This window comes from Dicentrarchus labrax, unplaced genomic scaffold (assembly GCF_905237075.1).
Source record: "Dicentrarchus labrax unplaced genomic scaffold, dlabrax2021, whole genome shotgun sequence".
In the NCBI taxonomy this organism is placed as follows: Eukaryota; Metazoa; Chordata; class Actinopteri; family Moronidae; genus Dicentrarchus; species Dicentrarchus labrax.
Window position 1 is genome coordinate 23,048,084 of NW_026136708.1, and position 19,682 is coordinate 23,067,765.

General features: G+C 40.0%; 2 protein-coding genes across 2 annotated transcripts in view; both read left to right on the forward strand.

Annotated features, from left to right (window-relative positions):
- Positions 1-10,821, forward strand: part of brf1b (BRF1 RNA polymerase III transcription initiation factor subunit b) — a 39,423-nt gene extending 28,602 nt beyond the window's left edge. Inside the window, exons 16-19 of the mRNA XM_051409052.1 lie at positions 65-354; positions 5,342-5,393; positions 5,843-7,140; positions 8,593-10,821. Of these exons, the coding sequence (XP_051265012.1) occupies positions 65-354; positions 5,342-5,393; positions 5,843-6,301 (801 nt within the window). The 3' untranslated portion in view covers positions 6,302-7,140; positions 8,593-10,821. The remainder of the gene's footprint in view (positions 1-64; positions 355-5,341; positions 5,394-5,842; positions 7,141-8,592) is intronic.
- Positions 10,822-11,134: 313 nt separating this feature from the next.
- On the forward strand, positions 11,135-19,660 carry LOC127368389 (uncharacterized). The gene is made up of 4 exons (XM_051409215.1): positions 11,135-18,032; positions 18,245-18,313; positions 18,750-18,930; positions 19,188-19,660. Exon 1 carries the CDS (start codon positions 15,369-15,371, stop codon positions 16,431-16,433), a length of 1,065 nt encoding a protein of 354 aa, XP_051265175.1. The 5' UTR covers positions 11,135-15,368; the 3' UTR covers positions 16,434-18,032; positions 18,245-18,313; positions 18,750-18,930; positions 19,188-19,660.
- Positions 19,661-19,682: the final 22 nt, after the last annotated feature.

The following is a 19,682-nucleotide window of genomic DNA, read 5'->3' on the forward strand; positions in this document are numbered from 1 at the left end:
CTAATAAACACTGAAAATTCCCCTAAATAAAAAAAACGTTTGAATAAAGTTTCTGTGTTTCCAGCCGAAGAAGTCGAAGAAGAAGAAGGAGCAGATTCAGGCATCGACGGCGGGTGAGGCAATTGAGCGGATGTTGGAAAAGAAGAAGATCTCCAGTAAGATCAACTATGACGTCCTCAGAGACCTGAACAGAGGAGGGACAGGAAGTGGGGGGGGCAGCAGTCCCAGCAGAGCCTCCTCCGACCCCCCCAACACCAACACCACAGCACGCAAGCGACTCAACCGCCGCCGCCGCAAGAAGGCCAACGACACTAACCGCGACCTCGCCGCTAATGCTAGCATCATGGGGAAAAGGTACCATCAATCTATATATAATCATTATAAATACATTAAACTATATATGATTTATAATATAATCTGTAATCTATAATCTTCATTTAAAATCTATATATGATCTATAATGTAATGTATAATCTCTAATATAATCTATATATTACCTATAATGTAATGCATGATCTATAATATGATCTATATATGATCTATAATGTATAATCTATAATATTATCTATATATGATATATAAAGTAATGTGTAATCTATAATATTATCTATATATGATCTATAATGTATAATCTATAATATGATCAATATATGATCTATAATGTAATGTATAATCTATAATATGATCTATATATGATCTATAATGTATAATCTATAATATAATCTATAGATTATCTATATTGTTTAATCTATAATATAATCTATATATGATCTATAATGTATAATCTATATATGATCTATAATGTTTAATCTATAATGTGATCTATATATGATTTATAATGTATATACTATAATATAATCTATATATCTATATATCGTAATATTAGAAAAATTAGACACATACTATCACAGACAGATGCAGAAAAACTAATCCATGCATTTGTTACTTCAAGGCTGGATTACTGCAACTCTTTATTATCAGGTTGCCCCAATAAGTCCATTAAAACGCTCCAATTAATTCAGAACGCTGCAGCACGAGTACTGACAGGAACTAGAAAAAGAGATCACATCTCTCCTGTACTAGCTTCTCTGCACTGGCTCCTTGTAAAATGTAGAATAGAATTTATAATCCTCCTCCTCACCTATAAAGCTCTTCATGGTCAGGCTCCTTCATATCTTAAAGAGCTCATAGTACCCTATTACCCCTCTAGAACACTACGTTCTCTGAATGCTGGGCTACTTGTGGTTCCTATAGTCTCTAAAAGTAGAACAGGAGCCAGAGCCTTCAGTTACCAAGCTCCTCTCCTGTGGAACCAGCTTCCAGTTGTGGTTCTAGGTGGGTGGTCGTCTGCCTCGACCAGTTGGGGTGAAAGAGAGAGAGAGAGACAGACAGACAGACAGACAGGTGCACGGCAACAACAGTATTGGCAATGGCAATCTAGCAGGACCATGGCAGGAGGCTCCACCAGGATCGATAAGAACCTGCGAGACGAGAAAGCACAAGAACTCCGGGGAAGAAGTGAAGTTAGTAACATGCATTAATGGAACATGAATGAGTGCAGAAAGAGAGAGGAAGAGAGGAGCTCAGTGTACCATGGGAAATCCCCCGATAGTCTAGGCCTATAGCAGCATAACTAAGGGATGGTTCAGGACTCACCTGATCCAGCCCTAACTATAAGCTTTATCAAAGGGGAATGAACCACAACTGGAAGCTGGTTCCACAGGAGAGGAGCTTGGTAACTGAAGGCTCTGGCTCCTGTTCTACTTTTAGAGACTATAGGAACCACAAGTAGCCCAGCCTTCCGAGAACGTAGTGTTCTAGAGGGGTAATAGGGTACTATGAGCTCTTTAAGATATGAAGGGGCCTGACCATGAAGAGCTTTATAGGTGAGGAGGAGGATTTTAAATTCTATTCTACATTTTACAAGGAGCCAATGCAGAGAAGCTAGTACAGGAGAGATGTGATCTCTTTTTCTAGTTCCTGTCAGTACTCGTGCTGCAGCGTTCTGAATTAATTGGAGCGTTTTAATGGACTTATTGGGGCAACCTGATAATAAAGAGTTGCAGTAATCCAGCCTTGAAGTAACAAATGCATGGATTAGTTTTTCTGCATCTGTCTGTGATAGGATGTGTCTAATTTTTGTAATATTACGTAAACGAAAGAAGGCAGCCCTAGAGGTCTGCTTCATGTGAGAGTTAAAAGACAAATCCTGATCAAAGATAACTCCAAGATTCCTGACAGTGGTGCTAGAGGGCAAGGTAATGCTATCTAGAGTAACTATATCTTTAGACAGTGAGTCTCTAAGGTTTTTGGGGCCAAGAACAAGAATTTCGTTTTTTTCTGAGTTTAACATCATAAAATTGCAGCTCATCCAGGATTTTATGTCCTTAAGACATGTTTTTAATTTAGATAATTGATTAATTTCATTGGGCTTGATTGATAGATATAACTGCGTATCATCTGCATAACAGTGAAAGTTAATGGAGTGATTCCTAATAATGTTGCCTAAAGGGAGCATATATAAAGTAAATAATATTGGTCCAAGTACAGAACCTTGTGGAACTCCATGACTAACTAGTATTTATTGAAGATTCATCGTTAACATGTACAAACTGCGAGCGATCTGATAAATATGACTTAAACCAGCTTAGTGCGGTTCCTTTAATGCCAATTTGATGCTCAAGTCTCTGTAAAAGAATATTATGGTCAATGGTGTCAAATGCAGCACTAAGATCTAATAATACAAGTACAGAGACAAGTCCATTGTCAGAAGCAATCAGAAGGTCATTATTAACTTTAACCAGAGCTGTCTCTGTGCTATGATGAACTCTAAATCCTGACTGAAATCCTCAAATAAACTATTGTTATGTAGAAAGTCACACAACTCTTTGGCGACTACTTTCTCCAGAATCTTAGAGAGGAAGGGGAGGTTAGAAATCAGTCTACAGTTGGCTAAAACCCCGGGGTCAAGAGTGGGCTTTTTAAGAAGGGGTTTAATTACAGCTACTTTAAAGGACTGTGGTACATATCCTGATAATAAAGAAAGATTAATCATATCCAGTAAAGAAGTGCCAATTAAGGGAACAACTTCTTTAAGCAGCCTAGTAGGGATCGGGTCTAATAGACAGGTTGATGGCTTCGATGAAGAAATGATTGAAGTTAACTGATGAAGATCGATAGCAGAAAAACAGTCTAAATCTACGTTTACATTAGCAAAAGTCCCTGAACTTGGAGAGCCACTGATAACTGTTGATGGCAGTTGGTGATTAATGTTCTCTCTAATAGTAATAATTTTATTATAGAAGAAGCTCATGAAGTCATTGCTACTTAAGTTTATGGGGATATGTGGCTCAATAGACCTGTGACTCTCTGTCAGCCTGGCTACAGTGCTGAACAGGAACCTAGGGCTATTCTTATTTTCTTCTATTAGTGCTGAGTAATATCCTCCTCTAGCATTACGGAGGGCCTTTCTATAAGTTTTAAGATTATCTTGCCAAATTGAGCGATATTCTGATAATTTGGAAGAGCGCCATTTCCTTTCAGATTTCCTAGCTATTTGCTTTAACTGGCGGGTTTGGTGATTGTACCATGGTGCTAGTCTCCTATGTTTTAATAATTTCCTTTTTATTGGAGCGATAGAGTCTAATGTTCTTCGTAGTCAGCCTGCAGCACTATCGACAAGATTATCAATTTGAGAGGGACTAAAGTTGTTATAGGATTCTTTTAAATTCAGACATGGCATTGAATTAAACACTGAAGGAATCTCCTCCTTAAATTTAGCTAGAGCACTGTCAGATAGACATCTACTTTAGGAAGTTTTGCCTAATAGCTTATAATCTAATAGTATGAATTCAAAAGTTATTAAATAATGGTCAGATAGGAAAGGATTATGTGGGAAGACTATTAAATGTTCAATATCAATGCCATATGAAAGAACGAGGTCAAGAGTGTGATTAAAACAATGAGTTGGTTTATTTACACTCTGACAGAAGGCAATTGAGTCTATTAATGATATAAATGCATTACTAAGGCTGTCATTGTTAACATCCACATGAATATTAAAATCACCTACAATAATTATGTTATCTCATTTAAGGACTAAACTTGATGAAAACTGAGAATTCAGATATAAAATCAGAGTACGGTCCAGGAGCACGGTACACTATAACAAATAGAACTGGCTGCAGTGTTTTCCAGGATGGGTAAGAAAGACTAAGAACAAGGCTTTCAAATGAATTATAATTTAGTTTAGGTTTAGGGTCCATTAAAACGCTCGAATCATATATGGCTGCTACTCCACCTCCTCGGCCAGTGCCTCGAGAAAATAAAATAGATGATCTATAATGTAATGTATATTATAATATGATCTATATATTATCTATAATGTAATGTATAATCTATAATATAATCTAGATATGATCTATAATGTAATGTATAATCTATATATGATCTATAATGTAATGTATAATCTATATATTATCTATATATGATATATAATGTATAATCTATAATATAATTTATATATGATCTCTAATGTATAAACTATAATATAATCTATATATAATCTATAATATAATTTATATATGATCTCTAATGTATAAACTATAATATAATCTATATAGGATCTACAGTGTATAATCTATATATGAGCTATAATATATAATCTATAATATAATCTATATATGATCTATGACGTATAATCTATAATATAATCTATAAATGATTTATAATGTATAAACTATAATATGATCTATAATGTACTATAATATAATCTATATATGATCTATAATGTATAAACTATAATATAATCTATATATGATCTATAATGTATAAACTATAATATGACCTATATAAATCTATATGATCTATAATGTATAAACTATAATATGATCTACATATGATCTATAATGTATAAACTATAATATGATATATATATGATCATAATGTATAAACTATAATCTGATCTATAATGTATAAACTATAATATTCAATTCAATTCAATTTTATTTGTATAGCGCCAATTCATATAATCTATATATGATATATAATGTATGAACTATAATATAATCTATATATCATCTATAATGTATAATCTATAATATGATCTATATATCATCTATAATGTATAATCTATAATATAATCTGTATATCATGTATAGAATATTTATTTTGTGTGTGTCAGGAGTTATTCCTTTGTCAGAATCACATTCTGGTTTTCACATACATGAATTTGCTTTAGTAAACTGGCAAACAATTAAACATACAACAAAATATTTAAAAAATCTAATACATACATTGACCATGAAAATAATGTATTTTGTTTATATTTTCTTTTTTGCAGGGTCCGCCTCCTGATATCCTCCACATCCAAGAGGAAAAAAACAGCCGTCCAGGTAACCTACTGCACCTGACTGCATCTGACTGCTCCTGAATACATACTATAATATATTCACAGTATACCTATACAGTAATATACAGTAATATATAGTTATATACAGTTATATAAGTTATATATCGTTATATACAGATATATACAGTAATATACAGTAATATATAGTTATATACAGTTAAATACAGTTATATACAGTTATATATGGTAATATACAGTTATATACAGATATGGTAATATACAATAATATATAGTTATATACAGTTATATACAGTAATATATAGTATATACAGTAATATACAGTTATATACAGTTATATACAGTTATTTACAATAAAATACAGTAATATACAGTAATATATAGTTATATATAGTAATATATAGTTACATATAGTAATATACAGTTATATACAGTTATATACAGTTATATTATATAATATTGTATTATATACAGGGGGGATGCTGGACATTATTGACAATGCCAGCCACCCCGGCATTGTCAATAATGTCCAGCAGTTTGTCCAGTGTCCTCCTCTCTGCCACCGTCACCAGTGAGTCCAGCTTCATGCCGACCACAGAGCCGGCCCGCCTGATCAGTTTATCCAGTCTGGAGGTGTCCTTCTTGGATATGCTGCCCCCCCCCCCAGCACACCACAGTGTAGAAGAGGACGCTGGTAACCACAGACTGATAAAACATCCAGAGCAGTTTGCTGCAGATGTTGAAAGACCGCAATCTCCTAAGGAAGTACAACCTGCTTTGTGTCTTTTCCGTACTGGTGGCTGGTGTGTGTTGACCAGTGCAGTTTATTATCCAGCCACAGCCCGAGGTATTTGTATGATTGCACAGCCTCCACCTCAGCTCCCTCTAGCAGAACTGGTCGCAGTCTTGGTCTGGACCTCCCAAACTCAATGACCAGCTCCTTTGTCTTAGAGATGTTGAGCTGTAGGCAGTTAGTGTGACACCAGAGAGCAAAGTCCCCCACCAGTCTCCGATACTCCTCCTCTCTGTCACCCCTGATACATCCAACTATGGGTCTGTTATCGGCGTACTTGTGTATGTGACAAAGCTCCGAGTTGTAACAAAAGTCTGAGGTGTACAGAGTGAAGAGAAGAGGGGCCAGCACTGTGCCCTGGGGGGCTCCAGTGCTGTTGATCACAATGTCAGACGTGGTGTCCTTCAGCCTGACACTACTACTACTGTGGCCTGTCAGTGAGGTAATCGTTGATCCAGTCTACCAGATAGGGGTCCACTCCCATGTTCAGTTTGTCCTGAAGCATAGAGGGCTGGATGGTATTAAAGGCACTGGAGAAGTCCAAGAAGAGAATCCTCACTGTGCCGATTCCCTTATCCAGATGGGAGTGGACTCGGTGTAGTATGTAGAGGATGGCGTCCTCCACACCAACATCTGGCTGGTACGCAAACTGCAGGCAGTCCTGGGTGTGTTGTACCTGGGGTCTGAGGAGGCTGAGGAAGAGCCGCTCCAACGTCTTCATCGGGTGTGAAGTGAGTGCCACCAGTCGGAAGTAGCTGGCTTGGCCTGTTCTTCTTGGGAACCGGGACGATGCAGGATGTCTTCCAGAGGGTGGGCACTCTCCCTAGCTGCAGGCTAAGGTTGAAGATCCGTTGTAGTGGTTCCCCCAATTCTGCAGCGCAGGTCTTCAGTAATCTCGGACACACTTTATCCGGGCCTGCTGTTTTCCTGGGCCGGAGCTTCCTCAGCTGTCCTCTGAACTGGTCTATGGTGATGTGAGGTGGGGGTTGTGTTGAAGTGGGGGAGGGGGGTGTTGTGGTGTCAGGGGGGAGGTGTGTAGAGGGAAGAAGGAGTTGTGACCTGTGATGGTCCTCACACCTCACACGATTATATTCAGTAATGTACAGTTATATATAGTTATATACAGTATATATTGTAATATACAGTAACATACAGTAATATATAGTTATATATAGTAATATACAGTTCTATACAGTAATATACAGTTAAATACAGTAATATGCAGTTATATACAGTAATATACAGTTATATATAGTAATATCCAGTAATGTATATTATATATAGTAATATACAGTTATATACAGTTATATCCAGTAATATATAGTTATATATGGTAATATACAGTTATATATAGTTATATACAGTAATTTATAGTTATATATAGTAATATACAGTTATATATAGTAATATATAATATACAGTTTTATACAGTTTTAGAAAGTAATACACAGTAATATACAGTTATATATAGTTATATACAGTATATATTGTAATATACAGTAATATACAGTAATATATAGTTATATACAGTAATATATAGTTATATACTGTAATATATAGTTATATATAGTAATATACAGTTATATACAGTTAAATACAGTAATATGCAGTTATATACAGTAATATACAGTTATATATAGTAATATACGTTTATATACAGTTATATCCAGTAATATATAGTTATATATGGTAATATACAGTTATATATATATATATATATAGTTATATACAGTTATATACAGTAATTTATAGTTACATACAGTTATATACAGTAATTTATAGTTATATATAGTAATATACAGTTATATATAGTAATATATAATATACAGTTATAGAAAGTAATACACAGTAATATACAGTTATATGTAGTTATATACAGTTATATACAGTAATATATGTTATATAAAGTAATATACAGTTATATACAGTAATATACAGTTATATATATATAGTTATATACAGTAATATATAGTTATATACAGTAATATATAGTTATATACAGTAATATACAGTAATATACAGTTATATATAGTTATTGTCCTGTCAGTCTCGCCAGCAGAGGGCGCGCTAGCTTTTCTATGTTCTATTTATGTTAAATAGCCAATAAGATTGTTTAGGTGAGTGAGAAGGCAAATTAGTCACATGTTCAGTTGTGATCATAGGAGACAGAATTTAGTTTGACTCTGCATCCATCCTTCTTTGTTTGTCTTTGGAAATCATTGCTTGTGAGTATTTTTCAGTTGTAAGAATGTTTCAAGACATTATATTTGATTATTTTGATAATATTTTGAAAAGCTATTTCTTTCACACAAAGATCAAAGGCATGTTTTGTAGCGTTTATTACGCAGCACTTGTATTTAAGTTTGTAATGGCTGTATGTGTTTTTAATCATTGCCTTACATATATTTTGTTTATATTTCTAATTTTGTAGTTTTACTCGGTTGGCATTTGAAGATCACTTGTTAATAAAGAAGACGATACATCTGTCGTTTGTCAACGAGTTCATCTGTCTGCTTAGCTGTGGTCAATTCTTCAGTGAGAGCAGAATAGTAAAAAAGCTGATCCATCTACGGCAAACAGAATCACAGGTGGATACACGCGTCAGCTTTGCCACATAACGAAGATGTCTCAGCTAAGAGATGATGAGGCCACATCGGTCCGCACGCACGCTTCGAAATCTTTGAAGTGCTCCAAGAAGTCATCGGCTAGCATGGCAGCAGTCAATGCACGGGCTAAAGCAGAAGCAGCACGTGCAAGAGCAGAATACGCTCAAAAGGAAATTGAAATGAGAGTAAAACAAGCGAAGCTCAAAATGGAGGAAACGCGACTAGAGGCAACACTGCAGGCATTTCATCAGCAGCGTGATGCAGAGGCCGCCCTCGCAGAAGCCCACATATATGAGGCTGCAGCAAGTGAAATAGAAGAAGACCGCATGAGTGGTGAGCTCTCTCAGACCATCCACCCCGCAGAACGCACTAGTGAATAGGTAAAAGACCAACTTCCCCAAAATCACAAATTCACTGGCTAGCGAAGAGCTCGACTTGTTGATCAAGTGGTTAGGCGATGAATCCTCACTTCATGCAAAACGCCTCAGATTGGCGCACATCAGCAACCCTGTCATTGGATTGGGGAAAGTCTGGGAGAGGCTGCAAGAGTGTTAGGGCTCTCCAGAGGCTTTGGAAAAGGCTCTGTTTGAAAGGCTAGAATGTTTTCCCAGAGTCTTGAACAAACAAAGACCCTCATCTGCTACTTGCTTTTTTTTTTTTTTTTGCTGCCCAAACTTCCATTTGGCCTGCAAAAGAAATGGATGACACATGGAACAAAGTATAAACAGGAACATTTGGTGTCATTCCCTCCATTCTCCGTCTTTGCCACCTTCATCAGAAATGAAGCCAGAATGAGAAATGACCCCCATTCCATCTGTTACAACCTCTAAAGTGGACAGATATCAAGGAAGGCATGACAGAACAAGAACGCCTATCTCAGTTAACCGTATGGAAGTAGTTAACTCAGAACAAAGACGAAATGCAGAAAAAAAGGTTGAGGACCCTAGCAAAGAGTGTCCTATCCACAAAAAGCCCCATGCACTCAGAAAATGTAGAGCAGAGAAGTCTCTAGAAGAACGTAAGGCAGAACCAAATATGTTTTCGATGCTGTGCTTCTTCCAGCCATCAGGCTAAGAACTGTGAGGCAGAAATCCACTGTTCGGGGTGTGGCAGCAACTCACACATCAATGCTCTTCACTTCGGTCCTGCACCATGGACTATACAAGCTGTCAAAGAGTCCGCCACAGATCACGGCAGGGAGCGAGAGACTTCACCTGTTGCCACCTCGACATGCACGCAGGTGTGTGGAAATGAGAACGGTGGATATGTTGTGGAAATTTCTCTGCTGCTGGTGAAGAATGAAATAGAGAACTTCTGCCGGCTGACAAGGTTTTTATTTTCTTTGCAAATAAAAGGTCAATCAACACGCGAGCGGTCAAAGATGAAGAAAGACACCCAACATGGGGAGATCTAAACATTTATACCTGAGGACCACCTCTTTCACACCCCTTTGTCTGCTGTAGGGGTCTGGCCCTCCAGGAAGTGCTTTCACACCCCTCTACCCACTGCAGGCATCGGGGCCGACCGCCTGCTGGTGTGTTTTAATTCAATTCAATTCAATTCAATTTTATTTGTATAGCGCCAATTCATAACAGAAGTTATCTCAGGACACTTTTCAAATAGAGCAGGTCTAGACCGAACTCTTTAACATTAATTACAGAGACCCAACAGTACCACCATGAGCAAGCACTTGGCGACAAGGGCAAGGAAAAACTGCCTGTTAAAAGGCAGAAACCTAGGACAGATCCTCCGGCTCTAGGTGGGTGGTCGTCTGTCTCGACCAGTTGGGGTGAGAGAGAGAGAGAGAGAGAGAGAGAGAGAGCGACAGACAGACAGGTGCACAGCAACAACAGTATTGGCAATGGCAGTCAAGCAGGACCATGGCAGGAGGCTCCACCAGGATCCATGAGAACCTGCGAGACGAGAAAGCACAAGAACTCCGGGGAAGAAGTGGAGTTAGTAACATGCATTAAAGGGACATGAATGAGTGCAGAAAGAGAGAGGAAGAGAGTAGCTCAGTGCACCATGGGAAATCCCCCGATAGTCTAGGCCTATAGCAGCATAACTAAGGGATGGTTCAGGACTCACCTGATCCAGCCCTAACTATAAGCTTTATCAAAGAGGAATGTCTTAAGCCTACTCTTGAAAGTGGTGAGGGTGTCTGCCTCCCGAACCACAACTGGAAGCTGGTTCCACAGGAGAGGAGCTTGGTAACTGAAGGCTCTGGCTCCTGTTCTACTTTTAGAGACTATAGGAACCACAAGTAGCCCAGCATTCAGAGAACGTAGTGTTCTAGTGGGGTAATAGGGTACTATGAGCTCTTTAAGATATGAAGGGGCCTGACCATGAAGAGCTTTATAGGTGAGGAGGAGTATTTTAAATTCAAATACATATGAGGGGTCCTGCAGGATCTTGCATTCAGGTGCAGAGCCAAGTCCAGACATCACAATCTACAAATCACAAAAGGACCTGGCATCTTGTGTTAGGAAGGGGGAGGTTGGGCATCTGCAGTGGCCGAAACAAAGAAACTGAATCTACCATTACAATTACCCCTTTTGATTATTCATTAATCACTGACAGTAAAAAAAATAAGAATAAAATAAAATAAAGTATATAGTCACAACTTAATTATCCGACACATCAATTCACATGGATTTTAAAATGTTTCATCATGGCAGTTGTTTAGAAGAGGAAGGAACAAAAGAAAGAAAAGAACAAAAGCAAAAACATTATTAACATTATTTACAAAATGTCATCATCAGAGGCATAATCTGAGCTGGAGTAATGATGAGGATCAGAAATGTGAAGTGAGGTTGGATTTTGATTGTCATTGTTAAGCAGGTGAAGGTTGTGTTTTGTCCTTCTGTCAGAGTGACGGTCTTGGCAGGTTTGCAGGTGTTGGCCTCTGTCAGCATCGTCCAACATAATAGGATCAGGAGGTGCATGGTGTAGTCTATTGGGAGAGGGTTTACGTTGTTAATCCTGACATCTAGTTGGTGGTTGTTGAATTTATGGAGTTATTCCTTGTGTCGTACTCTCTTTGCGCTCGTTCGTCCTCACGTTGTCCGTCTCCACGTCGTCCGTCCTTGCGTCGTTCAGGTTAACAGCTGAATTCCTCAGTTGGTTCAGAGACCTTCCTGCAGTGGTTGTCGTGTACCCACGTTTCTCATTCTTATGTGCATTAGAACAATCGGCAGGGCCTTTGTCCATGGCAGCCCCGTTTCCTCATAGCACTTTGCTGGTTTTGATTTCCATTTTCTCATTCGACCGCACCTCCACTGGCAGGGTGATATACACAATGTCGTCTGAGGTCAATGGCTAGAAAATCACTGATTTGGGTTATTGCAGAATTGAAAAGTGTGCACCTTTATCGCTGCTCAGTTTAGTTGGTATTCCCCATCTGGGAATGATTTCTGTTAACAGAGCCTTTGCTACCATTTGGCTGCTTTGGTGTCTTGCTGGGAATGCTTCAACCCATTTTGACCACATGTCAACCATCAACAAGCAGTATTTCTTCCCTTCTGATGGCGAAAGTTCTATGAAATCCATCCTCAAATGTTCGAATGGTCGGTGGGTGTGCGGCGTTTGTGATTGTTTGGGTTTTACCTGCGCTATGTGTTGCACAAACCATACATGATTGACAAAACTTCTGCGCATGAACTGCAAAACCTTTGGTGAACCAGTGTTGAGTCATGGTCCAATCCATGTGTCAGTTTTGCAAAGTGAGGAAAGAAATGTTTGGGCAGGCAGGGTTTGTTATCGGTCCCCGCCACACTTCTCCCCGCCACCCTCCTTCTGTGTGGCACCGCAGCGTATCCACAACGTCTTTTCTTGTGGTGTAGCAAAGGACTGCATTGCATCACCAAATGCATATCTAGAGTCGATGTAGATAGTCTTGTTGCTTGCCAGCTTGCATGTCTCTGTCAATGCTGTAAGTTCTGCTGCTTGTGCAGAATACTGAGAGGGGAGTGAACCTGAGACAAGAGTTTCATGATTAGTTACAACAGCAAATCCAACTCTGTTGCGACCGGTTTGTGAGTCACGGGAAGCGGATCCATCTACAAAAACAACCAAATCAGGGTTAGTTAATGGAGTTTCTTGTAGATCCGGTCTTGGGGAGCAGACCTGTTGGAGGACAGCAACAGTTATGTTCTTGTCCATTGTCAGGTGTGGGAAAGAGAGTAGCAGGGTTTAAAACATTGCATCTTTTTACAGTGATGTTAGTAATGACAACAGGTTCACAGTCTTTGATGAGGCCAACATCATACTTACTAACAGCCCACAGTGTCTTAAGGACCCCCTGTAGGGCTGTAATAGCTGTTGCTTGTTCTTCGGACAAAAAGAAAAAAAAATTAGGAGTGCTTTTAGGTAGCAGCTGGATTGTTCTTTGAGTGTGCACAATAGATGGTAAACTCTTAGAGTAACACTGCAGTGTTGGTGAAAAAAAAAAAAAATAGATCGATCAGATGTTTCTTGCCAATCGGCTGCGCGCTGACATGATTTTATAAAAGGTCCCAAATCTTCCCAATTATCTGATGTGTGTTTTGCAAGTGTGATGTGTGGGACTGAATGGTCTATGGTGTACACATCACATTTAGCTGGTGTGAGAGAGACACATTTATGTTGTGTCCAATAAATGTGTGTCAGTGTGAGTTTATCGAATCTCTCTCTCAACCAACCTTCCTCATATGGCTCATCAGTTCCTGTTGACACATGAGAGGTACAATGCAGATCCTCTGGTGTCATGAAATCTATTGTAGCTGTTAAAAACTATTTTTCTAGCTAAAGTAACAAGCTCAGAGGCAGTTGATGGTTGCAGTTTCCATTGATATGCATATTGTAGGTCTGGGATGTGGTGAACAAAAGAGTGGGAAAAATTTGGCTCCAAATCAGATAGTCTGTGAACTTTGACACCTTCTGGGGTTGAGATCAGACAAAGGCCTAATTTGCACATCAAGTCCCTGCCCATTTGGTTAATGGGACAGACTTTTGAGAGCAAGAATGCATGTTTGAAGCTACAGCTACAGATACTCATGTGCAAAGATCTGTCTCGTCAATGTCTACCCAAAAAGACAACGGGAAAAGAGACTTAGAGCTTATGCGATTCTAGACGATCAAAGCATTAAATCTCTGGCCCGGTCTTCTTTCTTCGACATCTTTGGCATCTCCAAGAACTCTTCCCCATACTCTCAAGACTTGTGCAGGAGTGTCTGAGGTGACTGGGAGAAGACGGACGATTTCATTGTGGAATCAGCTGATGGCCAATCCAGTCTGTCCTTGCCCACACTTATTGAGTGTGACATGCTCTCAGACAACCAAAATGAGATCCCGACCCCTAAGGCCGCTCGCTACCATCTTCACCTCAAGAACATTACTGCAGAGATCCCAGAGTTTGACCCCCAGGCAGATATACTACTGCTACTTGGGAGAGATGTTATTCAGGCCCACAAGGTGCCTGATCAGCGAAACGGGCCTCCAAATGCTCCATTTGCACAGAGGTTAGCTCTGGGGTGGGTAATAGTCGGTGACATTTGTTTTGGTGGGGCTCACAAACCTGGGCATGTAAATGTTCTAAAGACAAACATACTAGACAATGGGCGACCAAGCTACTTTTTCACATGCCATAACAGCATTCAGGTGAAGGAAAGCTTCAGTTCTCAATCTCATCACAAGACCAAGTCTTCTACTTCTGGCCACGGACACAGGCTAACTGAGATTTACACCATGGGAGAAACAATCTTCCAATCCACAAGTGCAGATGAAAAACCTGCATACTCAATAGAACAGACCTTCTTGCAGATAATGGAGGACATGTACCAGGGTGACACAAACAGCTGGGTGGCTCCACTACCTTTCCGCTCCCCAAGACCATGTCTCCCGAACAACAAGCAGCAAGCCAACGGCTTGCCTCAGTTTGTCGGACACTGGAAAAGCAACCTGAAATGAAACACTTTGTGGATTTCATGCAAAACATATTTGATAACGGATATGCGGAACTAGCACCGCCACTGAAGGCAGAACAGGAATGCTGGTACCTTCCATTCTTGACTCCAGCGCGCAGCACCAAGGAATATCTTTAAATGATGTCCTTCTCACCGGCCCTAACCTCAACAACAGCCTGCTTGGTATACTCCTACAGTTCCGTGAGGAACGAGTGGCAGTCACTGCTGATATCAAGCAGATGTTTCATTGTTTCTTGGTATGAGAAGATCACAGGAACTTCTTGTGCTTCCTTTGCCACCGGAACAATGACATGGAAGAATCCATAGTAGAGTACCGCATGACTGTTCATGTTTTCGATAACAGCCCATCACCTGCTGTGGCAATTTATGGGCTCAGGAAGGCATCTCGAGATCAAGAGGGGGACGACAGTATGACAAGACACTTTGTGGAACGACATTTCTATGTCGATGATGCTTATCTCATTTGCATCTGATGGAGAGGCTATTGCTGTTGTCAAGAAAGCCCAAGAGACGCTGGCTGCGTCCAATTTAAAGTTGCACAAGATCGCTTCTAACAGCATCAGTGTCATGAAAGCATTTCCCAAGGAGGAGCTAGCAAAAGGTTTAAAGGACCTTGACCTTGGAGCAGACTTCACACTATGCAACGAAGTCTGGGGATAAGCTGGGATGTTGCCACAGACGAGTTCACTTTCGAGGTGTCTGCTATGGAAAAGCCTTACACTCACAGAGGTGCTTTGTCAACCATAAGCAGTCTGTATGACCCGCTTGGTTTCGCTGCCCCAGTTAGCATCCAAGGGAGGGCTTTGCTAAGAGAGCTTACTAATGAGACCTGCAAGTGGGGCAACCCACTCCCCGAAACAAAGGTTAAGGTGTGGCATGAGTGGAAAGACTCCCTCAAGGATCTGGAACATGTCAGGATCCCAAGAACATACACTTCCATCTCCCTCAACAGCTCCACAGACAGGGAGCTTTGCATTTTCTGTGACGCCTCTACTCAAGCCATTGCAGCTGTGGCCTACATGAAAGTTACTGATGCAGAGGGCAAGAGTGAACTTGGATTTGTCTTTGGAAAAGCCAAGCTGACACCGCAGCCAGAGGCGACAATTCCCAGGCTTGAACTCTGTGCAGCCATTCTAGCTGTGGAAATCGCAGACATGCTCACAGACGAAATAGATGTCCAGTTTCATTCTGTGCGGTTCTTTACCGACAGTAAGGTTGTCCTCGGGTACATACGCAACAAATCCAGAAGGTTCTACGTCTATGTAAGTAACCGTGTGCAGAGAATCAGAAAGTCATCCCGACTAGAACAGTGGAACTATGTTCCTATGTTCACCAACCCGGCTGATCATGCGTCACGGTCAATTCCAGCAAACACCTTGATGTCCAGCACGTGGCTTAAAGGGCCAGATTTCCTGTTGAAGCCAGATAGGAACACTGATGATAGTGACACTTCCTTTGATCTAGTCAACCCAGAGTCTGACCCGAAGATCCGTCCTTTGGTGACATCTTGTGTCACTAAGGTTGTGGAGTCTCCCTTGAATCCAAGACGTTTTGAGTCATTCTCATCCTGGAGATCGCTTGTAAGAACCATATCAAGGCTGATCCACGTTGCTGGCTCATTCAAGCGAGAGAAACAGCAAGTGCAGTTGTCAAGGTTGGCACGTATGCAGAAGTCTTTGCCCAGAAGATCTTGTCAAGGCTAAAGGTGTCATCATACATAGTCTTCAAAGAGAAGCTTTCCCTGAAGTCTTTGCAAGCATTCAACAGGGAAAGAGATCCCTAAGCAGAGCCAGCTCAGACAGTTTTCTCCTTACCTGGATGAGGCAGGTTGCCTCAGAGTGGGAGGGCGTTTGTCACAAGCTGACCTTGCAAGCGACGGAAGAAACCCTCTCATTATCCCTCGCCATCACTATGTAACAACTCTCCTAATACGACACTACCACCAGCAAGTCCATCAGGGACGCCACTTCACAGAGGGTGCAGTGAGGTCAGCTGGCTTATGGGTCATTGGTGGAAAGCAGTACATCAGCGCCATCATCCACAGCTGTGTGACCTGCCGCAAGCTCAGATGGAGACACAAAAGATGGCCGACCTACCCACAGACTAAGTACTGACCCCCCATTCTCTTATGTTGGAGTGGATGTATTTGGGCCATGGACAGTCACTTCTTGACGAACTCAGGGAGGCTGCACCAACAGCAAACATTGGGCAGTCATCTTCACCTGTATGAGTGTCAGGGCCATACACATCGAAGTGATTGAGTCGATGGAGTCTTCAAGTTTCATAAATGCGCTCCGGCTCCTCTCCATCCGCAGTCCAGTAAAACAGTTGAGGTCTGACGGTGGGACCAACTTCTGTGGCGCATGCAAATAGCTTGGCATTGATTTAAAGCACTGCAACAACCAGACAATACAAGACTTCTTAAGTGACAACGGATGCACTTGGGTGTTTAACCCACCCCATGCCTTGCACATGGGAGGTAGCTTGGAATGCATGATTGGCGTGACAAGACGGATACTTGTGTCAATGCTTATGAGCATTACACCCTGACAGCTAACCCATGAAGTGTTAGCCACCTTTTGGCAGAGGTTACGGCAATTGTCACCTCACAACCTCTCATCCTAGTATCCACCGACCCAAGCTTTCCTCTCATCCTGACACCAGCTACACTCTTAACTCAGAAAGTAGGAGTTCCCTCCATACCTCCTGGTGACTTCGATGAAAGTGACATGTACAAACGCCAGTGGAGACAGGTGCAACATCTCTCCAATGTCTTCTGGCATCGCTGGAAGAACCAGTATCTCTCTACCCTTCAAGGCCGCAGGAAATGGTATTCTGAGACCAAATCTGCAGGAGGGAGATCTCGTATTGTTGAAGGACAGCAATGTAAAGCGCAACAACTGGCCCATGGGCATAGTGGTCAAAACCTTCCCGAGCCCTGATGGGAAGGTGAGGAAAGTGGAAGTCAAGATCGCCACTGGAGGTACATGCAAGACATTCTTGAGACCTATCACGGACACTGTACTCCTCTTGCCAAACTCTGATAAAAAGGACAATGGACAGAAAACGTAATTGTGACATCTTACAGATGCCAGGCGGGGAGTGTCCTGTCAGTCTCGCCAGCAGAGGGTGCTCTAGCTTTTCTATGTTCTATTTATGTTAAATAGCCAATAAGATTGTTTAGGTGAGTGAGAAGGCAAATTAGTCACATGTTCAGTTGTGATCGTCGACAGAGTGATCGAGACAGACGTGGTTTGACTTTGCATCCATCCCTCTTTGTTTGTCTTTGGAAATCATTACTTGTGAGTATTTTTCAGTTGTAAGAATGTTTCAAGACATTATATTTGATTATTTTGATAATATTTTGAAAAAGTGCAGCTATTCCTTTCACACAAAGATCAAAGGCATGTTTTGTAGTGTTTATTACGGAGCACTTGTATTTAAGTTTGTAATGGCTGTATGTGTTTTTAATCATTGCCTTACATATATTTTGTTTATATTTCTATTTTTGTAGTTTTACTCGGTTGGCATTTGAAGATAACTTGTCAATAAAGAAGACGATTCATCTGTCTGCTTAGCTGTGGTCAGTTCTTCAGTGAGAGCAGAATAGTTATATACAGTTATATATAATTATATACAGTTACATAAAGTAATATACAGTAATATATAGTTATATACAGTTATATACAGTAATATATAGTTATATACAGTTATATATAGTAATATACAGTTATATACAGTAATATACAGTTATATATAGTAACATACAGTAATATACTGTAATATATAGTAATATATAGTAATATGCTGTAATATACAGTTATATACAGTAATATACAGTTATATATAGTTATGTACAGTTATATATAGTAATATACTGTAATATACAATTACATACAGTTATATACTGTAATATACAGTTACATACAGTTATATACAGTTATATACAGCACATTCAGTGTATACATATATCAATAAATTATATAGTCATTTTTCACTCGATGTGTTTCACCTCTCAGGCAGAAAACTCCGTTGCCATAGTAACAGATACATCAACAGAGGCTGCAGCTGAAGTGACCCCTGACCCCGAACCAGTCCCCAGCTCCACCCCCACAGCTCCGTCCACCGTGCTTGAGGAGGAGGAGGATGAGGAAGAGGAGGTGGAGGAGGAGTGCGTCAGCGCTCTGCAGCTCGTAGGAGGTCAGTACATACTTTTATTCTGAAAAACCCACCATGAAAAATACACAGGGACAGATTCACTGAGACTCCAGGTGCATTGTGGGAAAGAAGGAGCGCTAGAGCTGTCCACACAGGAAATATATAATTAATATGATATAATCAATATAATATAATCGATATTATTTTAGCAGTATTGTATAATCAATTTCATTGTATGTTTATGTTTCCTGTCAGAGTGGATTCATTGATCGATTATTGATTGATTCATTGTGTTCCAGACTATGGCTGTGAGGAGGAGGAAGTCTTTTAGCTCCTGACTGACCTTTGACCTCCAGAGAATCCGTCCATCAGACTGAGGCAGCTCCGCTGAGGCAGATCCGTGTTAGAGATCAATAAGTGATCGGTGATCAATCAGAGTGTCATCATCGTTGATAGAAAAGCATCACTGCACTTTTAATTTTGATGCTTTTTTATTTTAATTTCTTCTTTGATTGATCACTGATGAGTTAATCAAATTTGGAAGTGTCTCACGTTGTTTATAATGTACAGAAGTTTTTAGATGTTTGTGTATTTTTATATTCATATTATGTTTTCAGCTGTTTGAATGTTTCTAGTGTTATTATTGTTTTATTGTGTATTTGTTGTAAATGAACGTTTGTTTGTTTGTTATGATGAAATTTAAAAAGAGAAGAGAAAGTTAATAATAATGAACTGAAACAACATTCCAGAATAAAACTGATTAGAGAACAGAGGTTGTTTGTTTGTTGACTTTA